The sequence below is a fragment of the Hippopotamus amphibius genome, chromosome 9, assembly GCF_030028045.1.
Source record: "Hippopotamus amphibius kiboko isolate mHipAmp2 chromosome 9, mHipAmp2.hap2, whole genome shotgun sequence".
NCBI lineage: Eukaryota > Metazoa > Chordata > Mammalia > Artiodactyla > Hippopotamidae > Hippopotamus > Hippopotamus amphibius.
In genome coordinates, this window is record NC_080194.1 from 1,663,689 (window position 1) to 1,678,234 (window position 14,546).

At 53.3% G+C, this 14,546-nt stretch overlaps 1 protein-coding gene across 4 annotated transcripts in view; it reads right to left on the reverse strand.

Moving 5' to 3' along the window:
- Positions 1-2,822: 2,822 nt before the first annotated feature.
- ATG13 (autophagy related 13) overlaps positions 2,823-14,546 on the reverse strand; it is a 40,463-nt gene continuing 28,739 nt past the window's right edge. For 3 of the 4 annotated variants that reach the window (XM_057748951.1, XM_057748950.1, XM_057748952.1), the window contains 6 exons: positions 10,283-10,422; positions 8,347-8,461; positions 7,768-7,845; positions 7,492-7,608; positions 6,823-6,951; positions 2,823-5,081 (listed from right to left, as the gene is read on the reverse strand). In XM_057748951.1, coding sequence (XP_057604934.1) covers positions 5,004-5,081; positions 6,823-6,951; positions 7,492-7,608; positions 7,768-7,845; positions 8,347-8,461; positions 10,283-10,422 — 657 coding nt within the window. In that variant the 3' untranslated portion in view covers positions 2,823-5,003. Of the gene's footprint in view, positions 5,082-6,822; positions 6,952-7,491; positions 7,609-7,767; positions 7,846-8,346; positions 8,462-10,282; positions 10,423-10,831; positions 10,943-11,678; positions 11,778-14,546 lie in introns of all 4 variants that reach the window. The other variant, XM_057748953.1, reaches the window with a different exon arrangement.

The window sequence follows — 14,546 nt, forward strand, 5'->3', positions numbered from 1 at the left end:
TGAGCCAGTGTGAAGCCAGCTTTCTGACCATATTCCAGGCTTCGAAGTGTGACGTCACCTCCCCCCCCCCCTTTTTTTTGCACCTGTAGCATTCCAACTGACCACCAAGTGCTATATCCTATAGCCAGGGACCAGGACCTCTCTCCCCCAAACAGAGTGGACCGTAGTGGACCACAGCACGCGCTTTAGGGTCAAAGGGGTGAATCCTAGTTCTGTCACTCACAACCAGGTCTAACAACTGGTCCATTCTCTGAGACTGTTCTTTTTGTTTGTTTGTTTTTTATTGGCTGTCTTGGGTCTTCGTTGCTGCACACGGGCTTTCTCTAGTTGCAGTGAGCGGGGGCTCCTCTTCCTTGTGGTGCGCAGGCTCCTCATTGTCGTGGCTTCTCTTGTTGTGGAGCACGGGCTCTAGGCACATGGGCCTCAACAGCTGTGGCACACGGGCTCAATAGTTGTAGCTCATGGGCTCTAGAGCACAGGCTCAATAGTTGTGGTGCACAGGCTTCGTTGCTCCGTGGCATGTGGGATCTTCCCAGAGCAGGGCTCGAACCCGTGTTCCCTGCACTGGCAGGCGGATTCTCCACCACTGCGCCACCTAGGACGTCTAAGAGGCTGTTTCTTCATTTCTCTGAAGATCGGAAATACAGTCATCCCTCCCTGTGTGTGGGGGATTGCTTCCAGCCACTCCCACCCTGCGATACCAAAGTCCAAGGGTGCTCAAGGCCCTTGTAGGAAGCGGTGGTGTACCTGCAGTACAGCCTCCACACAGCCTCTCTTTACAGCCTTCCTGGATTACTTACACCAGATGCCATGTAACTAGTTGCCAGCATGCAGCAAATTCAAGTTTGGCTTTTGGAACTTCCTGGAATGTTTTTGTTTACAAATATTTTTCTATCTGAGATCAAGGGAACTCTTGGATGTGGAACCCACAGATGCAAGGGCCGACTGTAACGTACACTACGTAACGGCGTGAGTGCCCCGTGGGAACTAGAATGATGGTCGTTTCACAGATGAAGGAAGTGACAGTCCCGACCTCATGCAGCAGCCTGGGAGCCTTGGCTGTCCCCACCTAGTCATGTGGAGGCTATGGAAGGTCCAGCTTTCCTCTTTTGAGCAGGTTTTGCTTTGCTTTAAATGTTAAGATGGTAAAATGTATACGTGTTTTACCACAATTTAAAAGGATGGTTTTGCCCAGGGAGGGCAAGCCAGAATCTCACTTGGCACAGTGGTCAAGTTCCAGCTGTTCACTGCTTGCCTGCTGACTGCCATCAGGAGGCCTCAGGCCTGTTCTTTTTCCCCTTCATTGCTTGTTTGGGCTGGGGAAGCCGGGCCAAAGCCAGGCCCCCTGCACAACTGTGCCTTCGTCCAGGTCGCTCAAACAGAAGGTGTCAGCGGCCTACCTCCCAGGCTCGCTCAGCTCTAAGCTGGGTGACTTTAGAACAGAGGGGCAGTGACCCAAGGAAATGACGAGACAGGAGCGGGAGATGGAGAGATCTTTACTTGGGTTGGGCTCCTGGCAGGGCCTCTGCTGAGTGACTCAAAAGCCGGTTTCCCCCTGCCTTGGCAACGGTGGGTCTCTGGGGACAGAGTGTAAGGACGTGGCTTAAAGGGACAGGACACTATCAGACATGGGGCAATTGAACACTGCTTTTGAGGGACCCCAATTGAAGGTGAGCGCTCCAAGGACAGTCTTCTCGCCATTTCTGCCCCAGAGGCTGGATGCGCAGACGGGTGGCTGGAGCAACATCACACGCAGTCCACTAACAAGCAAGGCCTCCCAGGGCCCAAAGTGGCAGCCGGGGGCGGGCCCATTCTTTTCCGCCCCAGGGTTGAGCTGAATTTAGAATTTTCTAACCAGCCCTCTTCTGCCCCGGGGCCTGGGTTCAGCCTGAAGGGCATGGGAGGCGACTTGCCTGGGTTTGTCTGTCTCCAGCCTCTAGAACCACCTCTGCCTCTGGGACAGCAGCTCTACCTTCCGCTCCTGCCTCCCGCTGCAGGCAAAACACGAGGAAGGAGCTGGCTTTGCCAGGGCTGACGCCTACCCCTGGTTCCCAGGGGGCCGGGCAGGACTCATCCCTGCAGGGCTCTTCTACTTTTCCTGGCTCCTCAGAGACCAGTCCCGTGCCCTGGCGCCAGCTGTCTGTCAGATCAGGGCAGTAAACCTGCGCAGGCCCCGGCCGTCCTGCTGACTTCACGCAATCCCTGCCCTCTGTCTGGTTTGCTCGGCCACAGCCCCTCACACCAGACCAGCCAAACATCCCTGCAGCTTGGGGAGTGCCCTGCCCCCGGCCTGGCCTCTGCTGGAAACACGGCAGAAACTTTCCCCCTGAGCCAAGGCTGCTGCCAGGGTGAGTGGCGCGCTGTGCTGTGAAGGGAGGACAGGGAGCTGAGGACGGCGGCCTACCCATCCTGAGGGTTTCACCCCACGCATACTTCACAGGCTCGTCTACTTCACACACGTCATCTCACTGAACACGCAACCCCTGAAATGGGGAATGAGGCTCTAAGAGGTTTCCTGGGGCTTCCCTGATGCTGCAGTGGTTAAGACTCCATGCTCCCAATACAGGGCGCCCGGGGTCAATTCCTAGTCGGGGAACTAAGATCCTGCCTTCCACACGGTGCTGCCAGAGGGGAAAAAAAAAGCCTGACCAGCCCAAGGCCCCAGGACTCCAAACGGCCAGTTTGATTCTGAACTCTTGTTTCTCACATGGCCCCGCTCTTCCCTCCACGGAGCCTGCTGGTGACCCGGGGCTGCCCAGAAGTGGGAGGAAGTGGGCTAGATATTTCGGCAGCTTGCAGGACCAGGAGGCTGTAAAGGACTGAAAAAGTTTATTGGAAATCTCCTGAATACATTTTAAAGTGTAGCTCCAGATTTCAAATACAGCAGGCCGGAGGAGGGGGAGGGGCTCTCCCACCCGGAGAGGCGGCGTGAGGGTCCCAGCCCAGCCCCAGGGCGCTGCGGGAGGCAGTCTAGGGCTCACACCCCCCAGTGTGCAGGGCTGGGGGACAAGGGCCGGCCCGGACAGCTGCTCTGCGTCTCCCAGGGTCAGCGCAACGTCAGGGCTCAGCCTCCCTGGCCTCTCCCTGGCGGGGTCCTGAAGAAAGGCTGCTTCAGGACCTGCAGAGGCCAACAACTAGGAGCCAAAGAGGGACAAGGCTAACAGGCCCCTCTCCATGCGCGGCCTTGGAGGAAGGGCAGGGGCTGAGATACCGGGGTGAGGTGGGTGTGCGGGGCAATCCGTGACTCACCAGGGCCTTCACCCTGCCCGGCGCGGGGCCGGGGGAACCTGGATTTGCTCAGAAGGCCACAGCTGTGCTCCGGCCCAAGAACAGGAGGGCCAGCCGCACGCCACCGCTGGGAACACGTCTCTGTGGCCGCGGAATGTGTGCACAGGGGCAGGGCTCCGCCCCACTGCGGCGGCGGCAGAGCTGACTCCAGCCCTCGGAGGTGGGAACGGTGTCATGTGCACTTACTAACAAGCGACGGAAGGGCCCTGCTCTGCTGCAGAACAGCGGCTACCGATGAACACCCCGGTGGGCCAGGCGGCGCAGGGCGGGGCTCCTCCTGCTCGGCAGGGGCTGCCAGCTAGGCGGCGAGGAGCAGATGGTCCACGGGTGAGGCTGCGCCCTTGACTTACTCAAGTAACAATCCCTGAAGGGTTAAGTCAACCAAATGCCCAGCTTTGGCTTCTCAACAAGGAACCAATGCAACTGATAAACCTCAGGGCAGTGTGCAGACTCTGTGGTTAGAGAACGGTGGTGGCCAGGCCCAGGTGGAAGGAGGAGAAGGCCTATCACCCAGCCCTGAGAAACAGGAACAAGCGCCCCGGGAGGAAGGGCCTGTCTGGCCTGCCCTCGTGCCACAGCAGGACACCGGCAGTGCCCCTTGGGCCCTACACATGGCACAGCTCTGGGGAGCCCTCACGTTTCGCACCCAAGACGTCCTGGGCGGCCAGAACAGTCCGTCTCTCTGGAGGAGCCGGGAGGTCCAAGGTCCTCACCGGGAATATGTACGTGTCCAAGGCAGGGCCTGAAGTCAGTCCAACTGCAGCAATTCTGGGAGGTTCTGTTGCCCTCAGCCAGCCCTATTCTTGGATCCCACCTTACATACATGGGAAGGGAAATCCTCAGAGCAGCAACCCCGCATCTGAGGAACCTCTACAGAAGGAGGCGCTGTCCCAGAAAGAGGCCCTCCAACCTTCCCCAAGTGAAAACATCTAACCTCAAGCACGTTTTCTCTATAAAATATCTGATTTCTCTGAAAGTAATAAATATTTACTGTGTTCTATAACCAAGGAACAGTAACGGGAAGGAAGGAGAGGAAAGAGAAGCTTTGCTGTGACTCCAATGACAGAATCCTAGAGACACAGGATTCTGCCTCCACGTAGCTGAGCACAGGCAGCCGCCAGGGCTGCTCGGGTGGGCGGGCTGGCACGGCCTTCGGGGTGGGGATGGCTGACCAGAGTTCTCATCACCTTGGGCGGGAAGCCTGCCGTGTACAGGGCGGAGGGAGGAAGAAGATGCTAGAACTAAGGGAGAAAAAGACCCTGAAGGAGAGCTTCCTTCCTTCCTCCTCCCAGCACTGTCTCCTTCCTCCGCACGCCTCCACACCCGGCTCTGGGCTACCAGCTGGAATGTCGAATGGTTGACGGCAACGGCAGGCAGGCGCGGGGCCAGCTGCCGGGCAAACCTGGGGCAGGGGGCCAGCAGGAGGAGCAGGACGACAGCCTTTGTGAAGCAGCTGCTGAGGGCAGGACAAGCGGAGGGCCCTGCGGAGGGAGCTCAGAGGGTGAGTCCTCTCCAGTGTCATCACTGGCCTTCCCTGCTGCCGTGAGTCTCCAGGAGGGGTACGAGCAGGGATTTCCGGGCCCCGTGAGCGAACCAGCCTCCCCTCCACCTGACGTGCAGCAGGACGAGGGATGGGAGCAGCTGACGAGTGGGAGGCTCTCCGTCTCCCGGGACCACAGAAAGGCGGTGCTGCTGGTACTTGAGGACACCAACTTCTACTGCAGGGTTTCTACAAAGGCGTCAAATTCTCGGACATTCTTCTCGTGCACAGCCAGCTTCTCTGGTAGTGAGTCCTGTACCGGGAGGGGAGAGAAAAGCCGCTTATTCAGGTAGGGCCTTGAAGCCAGCCAGCACCCTGGGCTGAAGGGAGCATGGTCAAGAGTCCGGCTCAGCAGGGCTGGGTTAGAGAGCGAAGTGCCAAGCAGCTGAGCAGGCACTGGCCAGCGGGCCTCTGCCCAGCAGGAGTTCGTGGGGGCTGGAGAGGTAGACAGAACAGCCTAGGGAATCCAAGCTGGCCACACACAGAAAAGGACCATGCCAACAATGGGATGACACAGAGAAATTCAATGTGAAATATCTTTGGCACAGATGAGACACATTAGAATAAGACAGTAGGTTCAGAGCCCTACAAATTCAGAAAGTGTACGAATGATTTCTTCACGGCCGGTGCTGGGCAGGCATCGGAACCCCCAGCCACGCTCCCAGAGGTCCCGACCCGGCAGGTCCCTGCATCTTTACAGCAGCTGAGAAGGGGGTGGCGTAGAGCAGGCTGAGCGCGAACAAGGAAAACGAGAAAACACAACCATGAGGAGTGGAGCTTAACGGCCCTCAGGAATCAACCACTAGTTAACCTTTTGGCCCTGATCAGCTGGTCTGTCTCCACCGATGGAGTTGCACCTGAAGAGTTCAGCCATCACAGAAGACGTCCTGACAGGCATGAGGTGCTTGGTGCCACAGGACTGACAAAGAAGCCCAGACAGGCTGGATGCCCGGGCAGGTTTGGGGCAACTGGCTAGTACTGGCTTCAGCCTCACGTTGAGATCCTTTGGACTCTGGTTCCTTCCAAGCACATTTCAAATGAGAGGCCAGAGAGTCAACAGTTAAGAGCTTGAAACCGGAAGCTTTGCTCTGCTGGCTCAGCGTAACCACCAGCAAGTTACTCACTCCCAGTGTCGTTTCCTCACCTGTAAACGGGGATAATAAGAAACCCTACCTCTTAGGGTCGCTGAGGATTCACGTAAAGCACTCAAAAAATGCTTGGCTCCTAGAAAGCTTCAGTAAATGTTCATACTAATAATGACATTACTGCTGTATTATTACTACTCAGCATGCTTTTCTGTTTAAAGCAAATCAAGGGCAGCGAATCCTAGATTCCTATTCCTACAGCCATTCATCTGATTTCCACATAAAAGGTGATATTCCCACCTCAGGCAGAGGGACCCTGACATCTCGTGGCATGGGGCACCCTGAGTCTGTGGCTATGCAGGGCACTCCTCTGCCCTCCGGACACAGGAAATAGGAAATGCCCTAAGCGGAGACGTGGTCATTCCACTCAGTCTCAGGACACCTGGCTGAACACGAGAGTCAGGGCGCGAGCTCTCTGAGGAAAGAGCAAAGACACCAGCACTTGTCACCTGCTGTTTCTTCTGCCCTGTAGCACTGGCATCTGCCCGGCAAGCTTAACAGCTGATGGCAAGAGCTGCTGGAGCAGCCTGGCTTAGTGGCGTCAGCAAGTAGAAGACATCAGGCACCAAACAATAGGAATGTGTGAGAAATGCTGTGACAAGAGTTCAGAGGAAAGGAGGAAATAAGCGCAAGCACATTCGAGAGCATGACCGCAGGCATAATGCAAATCTCAAGTGTGATCAGAGGAAGGTAACGGTCCAACAGTCTCCATCCTGTGACAGAGAAGATGGGAGGCGTGGGCATGGGGGAGTAACAGGAAGAAAATCTCGTCCTGTGGAGCAGGAACGACCATCGAAGGAGAAAAGGAGGCCAGAGGGTGAGGTGTGGTGGGGGGAGGGGTCTCCATACCAAGTCCTCAGCCATGGACTGCGCCCCGATGTCAATGGAGAGGCTGCTCAGCTGAGGAGGGTTCTGAAATTCACGATAGAAGGTCCCCAAGTCCATCGGAAGAATGTCATCTTTAGAAAAAGCCGGTTTCTTAAAAAAACAAGACAGACTGGAGTTTAGCTTGCCTTGGACCGCAGAGGAAAATCAAAGAGGGTAAGCTACCAACAACACTCTTTCCTCCTGGTAGTTCGCAAAGAAAAGGCTCCTCCAGGCCTATCTTAGAGTAATCGTTGCACCTTTCTCTTCTGGGCAGCTGAGTTAAGCCTGGTGATGACGTCCCTCTCCCCTGGTTAGGTTTCGGGCCCTCCCTTTACACTCCCCTCCTTCGAAAAGCGCTATCCACTCATGAACAGGACCTGTGCAGATACCACTGGAGAACCCCATTTTGAGGTGAATTTCAACCGAAGACACAGCACAAATGCCTCCTGCTCACGGGTCTCCAAATGTCTGCCCCAACAGGGTGTACAGGCAGGCTCCCCACCCAACACGCACAGCCGGCACCCCCCGTCCCGTTCCCTCCGTCTACACCGGCCCTTCTGATCTCCACAGTCCTGTTTGAGTTCAACAGATGCTTCCAGGTTTGTTGCCCCCAGAGCAGCAGAGGTGCAGGAAGGTGAGGCGGCGACTTACGAAATCGACCACGACAAAGTCGTCCTGGGTGTGGCCGCTGCTGCCCCCGCTGGAGCCGCTGGAGTGCACGCTGCCCTGGAGAGGAGAGGCGGCCTCCGGGGAGTCTGGGGGGTTCACCTGTTTCAGGACAAGGCGGGGGGGGGGCTGTTTCGGGCACAGCTGCAAACCACACGTCGAGGGGCCCGGCGAACGGGCTGTGGAGGGAGAGGGATGCCTCGGCGGGCAGGGCGGCCGCGGCGCCAGCTCACCGCCAGCCTCGGCCAGGGGCGCACTCACCATGGGGTCCGCGTCCTCCAGCTCCACGCTCCTGGGAGCAAACATGGCAAAGGGTATGTCCAGGCTGGTTAGGGTCACCTGAAGGGACACGGAAGAAAGGGTCAGCGCTCCCCTCCCCCGGGCTGCCCGCTTGCGTGGAGGCCGCCAGAAGCCGGGGGGCCCCAGCGAGTTGGCACCGCTCCGCTGACCATGCCACCCCTCCCACCTCCCCTGCCTGCCACCACATGCCCACAGCACCAGCGGGGTGAGGGCTCCCCAGGACCCTGCAGATTCAGCTCCGGGGACCTGACCGACACTCATTCAATCACAACAGTTCTTTACTGCAGAGCGGGGGAGGAACCTCCTGTTTCAAGCTAGGCTGGGGCGAGGGCACGGCAGCGCAGCATGAACACTAAGGGGCGTGGTCTCCCCTCCTCCATGACCACAGAGCAATAGTTCTTAACTTTTCTGGAGGGACGTCACACATACACCCCCACACAACACAGCTGTACGTGCGATTTCAGTGGTCCCACAGAGCCCAGGGAAGCCCACACTCTAAGGGCTCGCGCGTTCTCACAGACTGCAGGGCAGAAAAATCACCTGGTTGATGGGTTTGTTGACAAAAGCCCCCACTTTCCGGACGAAGATGGTCTCCAAGGCATCACGAGGGGAGGCCCGACCCTCACTGCTGTTTGACACAGTTTCAGTGTCCTCGCTGCAGAAAGAAAGGAACGCTGGTTCTCATCTTCAGACCACAGCAGAGCCTGCTTGCTTCCCCATAAACCCACTGCCTCGTGGGGCTGCTGCCTGGGGCAGGAGTTGCTGCCCACCAGCCATGCGTGCAGGAAATGACAATATGAGGTCTGGCTGCTGCCACCGTCACCCTCCCTTCTGAGCTGAGAGCACAGGACTGCATTTCCTGGAACAACGGAAAATTATGCGTATGTGAATGAAGCTTGTGTTACAACTGTGCGACGCTCACATAAACTTTAACCTGTGATGCCCAGGCTACGCACCAATCACCCTGCATCCAGCACTCACCCATGCAGGCTCGCGGCTTCCATAAATAACACATTTTAATATTCATCTAATTACATAGCCAGACTCAAGGCTTTAGCTTTTCCCGGTCTTCTTGTCTTGTTTTGTTATGTTATCTAAAGCTCCATACCAGGCTTCCTTCCCTCTGCTGGCCCCCAGGCGTCCCTCTGTTCAGCAAGGTCTTTCAATGACACATTCAGTTTGGCTGCTCCCGCGCCCTGCCTCTAGAATGATGCTAAGTCCCGGAAGACAGGGGACTCCGGGGCAGCAGAAACAGGGGCCTATGCTATGGCTGCCAGACTAGTGGTCACAGCCCTGCAAGCAGCAGGGGATAGGAAAGCCCCAAAGCAGGGGCTCCAGATGGGGAGAACTGCGCAGTCCAATCCAAGTGGCCTCTGCACTCCAGCCAGCAGGGAGGACCACGGTCCTCTATCTTAAGCTGCTCCCAGTCACACCCCAGGAATCCAGGCTCAGAAAACGAGAGTGTAAAACGACTAAGAGGATCCTCCTTTGATTCTCTAACAGGAGGAGGGATAAGAGGATGGACGTTTGGGGAGCCAGGAATGAAAGTGATTACTTTTCCTGATGGATGGCACAGAAAGATCGTCCCAAACAATCTCCCCCTCCTCCAACTCCACTGTGGGAATGGAAAAAACCCAGAATTTCTATTATCTGAAAGTTCGTTTAAGACGTGGTAGGGCAATCCACGTCATTATCTCTGGGGCCTTCCAGTTAAGGGAGGGCAGGGCAGGTCAAGACAGGCCCAGCTTCCCACAGGAGAGTAATGGAAAGAGAGAGCCTGGGCGTTGCACTCCGAGGAGCTAGGCCTGCGCATTGCCATTCTGGGAGCGAAGTGCTCTCTTTTAGGCAAATTCCTTAACCCTCTGAGATCCTCTCGTCTTTTAAAAGGAGGTAACTGTGGTGATTTTTGCAGGGTGGGAGTATGAGAACTTTCATTTCCACCTAATCACCTAATCAGTCTTCAAATTTTGAATCTTACAGACTGTATCACTTCTGCAATCAGAAAAGACAAAGATTTTTTTTTTAATTTTGGTGCGCGAAAACAGTTGTATTTAAAGCATCTCCATGAGGAACTAAACACAGCAGAAAAAGAAAATCGGTCCTGTGACACACTGTGACTCCTGACGTCAGGGTCATGGTTAACAACACCTGGTCGCAGGAAACACGGAGGACACGGAGGGAATCAACCTCGGGTTAAGAGAGAAACACCCGAAAGTCACCTTCACGGGAGGAGGGGGAGAAGCGCCGAGCCCTCGCCGCTGGCCATGGCAGCAGCAGTGCCCAGGCGGGCTGGCTCACACACCACGTGCAGCGTGAGATCCTTATCGGGAATTTTCAGGATTCCACGTTTTTCCCTCAAAGGCCAAGCCTGAGCCAGTGCTGAAAGCTACTCTTTACTGATACCGAATAAGCACGTGTCGGGGAGCACAGGCCCCTGCCTGGTCTGAAGAGCGGCAGAGCCAAGGCGTGCACTCACCTGCTGGAAGGCGTGGCAGCAGCACCGTGGGCCCCATCAGAAGGGGTGCAGGTTGCCAGTCTCTCCTGGTCAGCCTGGGCACCATGGGCAGGCTGGCTGGGAGCAAGGGGTACCCCACCTTCCTTCCCAGGAACCATCAGCTTTGGGGAAAAAATGGAAAAATACAGTGAGTCATGGCAGTGTCAGGTAAAAGGGGAAACTCACGGCCTAGCATGACGGTATCTGCTTTCCAGCTTTTCCATCACCAATGCTGCCACCACGTGGGCAGGAAACCTTGGAAATCTTTATCCTCTCTGGGGCTAGTTCATGGAAGACACGCATGGAAATGACTACAGAGGGAAAGAGAGGGAGAAAACACTTGGGACGCTACTCTTTCCTTTCTGAAGTCTGAGAGGCCCCCTCTCAGAACTATCTTACTCCTCCAAAGTTACAGAAGAGCTCTGCTTCAGAACACTCAGAATGCTGGTGTCTCAAGAAGGCCCCTCAACTGTGTCAGGGCAGGGGCGACAGCACAGGAACCCCTAGTGTCCTCCCCGTCTTTAAAGATACCTGGTGAGGGTGGGTGGCGTTTAAGCCAGCAGCAAACACTACTGGATAAGCCAGGTCAGCTGATCCAACGCCCAGGGCAGCAGGCTGATAGGAAAGGCGAGAGCTTGAGAGCTAAGCGAGAGAAAAACAAAGAGGGGCAGAGAAGAGGAGGAGGAAAGCACAGGCAATCCTGGAGTATGCGTACTGTGAGGAACGGACCGCAGCCCACAGCCTTCACGGGGCAGGGAGCCTGACGTAAGGGCTAAGGACAGCCCAGGCCGTCACTCTGTAAATAAGGAAACAGACATGTCTGCAGTGGGACTGAAATCCCAGCTCTGTGCCTTCCAAAGGCCTCAGATGAGTTCCTTGCTCCCCCTTTTTCCAGGGGTTCAGCTAACTGTTTCAGTTTCCGCCCAACAGACCTGTGGAACACAAGCCTGGACAGAACTCCGAGCCAAAGTCATCAGTTTTTCCCAGGTCATTCTATTTTCTCCTTTGACCTTCGGGTCCCTTTGAAATAGAAGGCATCTTCTCTAATCACACCCTCCATCACCATTGGGTTTGGGAGGGTTCCTATTTATACTGAAAAAGAAAGAAAACCACTCTTGGATGGTTTATTTTGGAAAAAAAAGATATAAATGACTGTATTTTTCACATCAATGGTAGGAGGAGGGGCAAATGACAAATCCTATTCTGGGCTGCTGTGCTATGGCTGTATCCTGTTCAAAATCAATTACCACGCCTCAAAATAACCCACAGAACACTCGGGGATATTTAAATAGCTCTACCCTGTACTTTACTTTATTTACAGTTTTTAAATAAAAAGATACCATCTGATTGTATCCCCTTCTTCCCAATATGGACTCACTTGATGGGAAAAGGCCAGTCCTGCCATGGGGACCCTCAGAGTGTCCGTCACCACAGGAGTAGGGGTCTGAAAATGTGCCTTTGTGACAGTAAACACACACTGTGCACAGACACACACAGAGACAGGAGAAACAAGAGAAGAAAAGAGAAAAGGGACTTGAGAAAGAAGTGAAAAAACTCTGGTAAGGGCAGCAGCAATAGAGGCTGACACGTACAGTGACGGCAGGAGGGAAGCAGGGAGGAGGCTGCGCGACTGCCTTCCGAAAAGGACTGCTTGGAAGGGTTGTGAAGAAGTGAGGTTTATCCCTGTGCTCTCCCTGATGAGCGAGTGGAAACAAAAGCTGAGTCAAGCTGCTATAACTTGGTGAAACTGAACCAAGCATTAGTCTGTCTTCAGTCAAAAGAGGGTGGGAGGAAGTTAGAGAACAGCCTCCAACAAGAAGGTACTGAGAACAGACACAAGGTGTGCTAAGCAGAAACGAGAGTGCTGAGGTTAGGATGTTACCTGAAAGCCTTTTTCTGGGGACTCAGAATCTGCAGGCTCAGGTTCAAACAGTTGACATTTGTGGGCTGGAACTTTAGAATGCTCAGGTAACCAGCTGCAAACGTTTCTACATCACACAGGGAATCTGAGTGGGGGTGTGCGTGTGCTCTCACCCCAGTCCCGGATGGTGCAGGAGAACGTGATAGAGTAAAAGCTAGGGCATTTTCAAAACTCGTGATTTCAAAGCTACTTATGGGCATGATGATTGTTTTGGGTATTGCTGTTCCATTTTTAAGGCTCGCCAATTAGCTAATTAATGCCTAGAATTGGAGGTAGGACCTTAAGTCACAGTAGCAGGTTCAGGGTCACAACTATCTATCGACTCAACTCTGTGCCCAAATGACACGATGATCCTTATTTTGTTGGCAAAAACCCCCCAAAAACCCAGCCCGTTAACATCTATTTACTGGATTCTAGCGAAAGCTCAAACAGAAGCTGTTGAACAATTATGCAATTCCCTAGGTTAAACCAAGGAAGAAACTATTTCAATATTTACAGGAACAAGGAGACCGATGGCAAATGATTTTTCTCTCTCTGTTCTACCATGAAGGTTCAAAATGAGTGTTTCTTCACCCAACTGTCCCAGTCCTGATAAGAGGTGCTCAGGGAGCAGTGACAGGGGTGCTCAGTACTGATGAGATCTTGAAGTGATCTACTTTTTTTGTTTGTTTATTTGTTTCTGGCCACGCCCCACGGCATGTGGTATCTTGGTTCCCCAGCCAGGGATTAAACCCACGCCCCCTGCACTGGAAGTGCAGAGTCTGAACCACTGGACCACCAGGGAAGTCTGAAGTGATCTACTTTTAAACTGTAACAAGACATAACAGGCAACTGATACCATGAAAAATACAGGCTCTCCTTACACAGGTTAATGAAGATTTTTTGCAAACATCAGGTACAGAAACTACTTAACTTCCCTTTACTTTTGGGGTTGGGTCGAAATTCCACTGTATCAGAGAAAAAGACACACTGACGTGTTAAAGCCCAGACTCACCATCCCTTGTATCTCCCAAGTTTATATGTGGTTTATGAATTTATCACTAGTAAAACAAAATACAACTGTTTAATGACATAGTCCCATTTTAATGACCTTAGAAAACAACCTACTCACTAATGTGCACTAGTAAGAAAGTGGGCTTTCCCCCCCTTTTTTGGTCAGGACTGCTCTATGTGAGCAAGCGTAACAGAAGCTACTACCCCTCCCAGAGCAATGGCGACATCCAGGCCTCCAGATCAATATATGAGTGGGGGAGGGGAATATCAATGCCCACACCCCCAGTCCAAACTGTCTCGGCAACTTTACAACCGGAATCTCTAAACTGGAACAATAGAAATCATAGTGATCCATGGATTTTGTAAAGTCCTTCACACACGTTAGCTTTTGTGCCTAACTGCTGCTTTCAAAACAAATCAGCACTAGTATTTTAATCCAGTATCTAACAACCCAGGATGGAATAAATTTACATGTTTTCAGAATTAAGAAAACATAGAAAATAAAAATGTGTGGCTAGCTAATTAATTTGTTGGGTCCCCCACGTAAGATGGTGAAAAGGAATGACCTGGAGCTCGTTTAAAGGAAAGCAGAACTGACATAGGTCTAGAATTGTCTATTGTGAAAGCAAAGAGGAGAGAAATAAGAAAGATGATGGGCAGGCGATGGGTAGAACATGAACAACTTGGGGTGGAAGGGAAGCAATGTGTCCCTGAAACTCAGTCAGCTGGCAGAAGTGACCCCGTACCTGAAGCAGTCTCAGTACCAGGCACAGCGCGTCTCTGGGGAAGCTCTCAAATTGTTCGGAGCCTGTGTTTTATTGAAATTGGAACTGATACTGAAGATGGACTCAAGTGAAAAAGTTAACGGCTAAAAATGTTCAGAGAGAGAATGCAGATAGGCAGGTATCTGTGTCAATATGAAGAAACACTGCACAGCTAGGGTCTTACTGGCATTTTATGCTAAATAGTCATGGACTCCTTTTGTGCTCCTTCCATGATTAGGAACCATATTTACCACTTCAAAGCAGCAGCAGCTACCAAATTAGCAAGTGTAGGTTAGAGTATCTCTCTGGTACCAGAACACACTTCTGATTTTCTAGGGACTTTCTGTGACTGATTTTCTAGCGAATTTTAAGATGGCCCCAGGAAGGTAAAGGCTACATGTAATCTTGCAGGTTAAGAAAGACTGCAGACTGAAAATACTGAAACATTACCTGCCAGATAAGAAGGCTCTCCTTCACTGCTCAAAATAACCCCCTGAAATAATCACCACCAGCACTACCAAAGAGATGGTATCTAAATTTTGACACCATTTCATAAGGCCCATATATG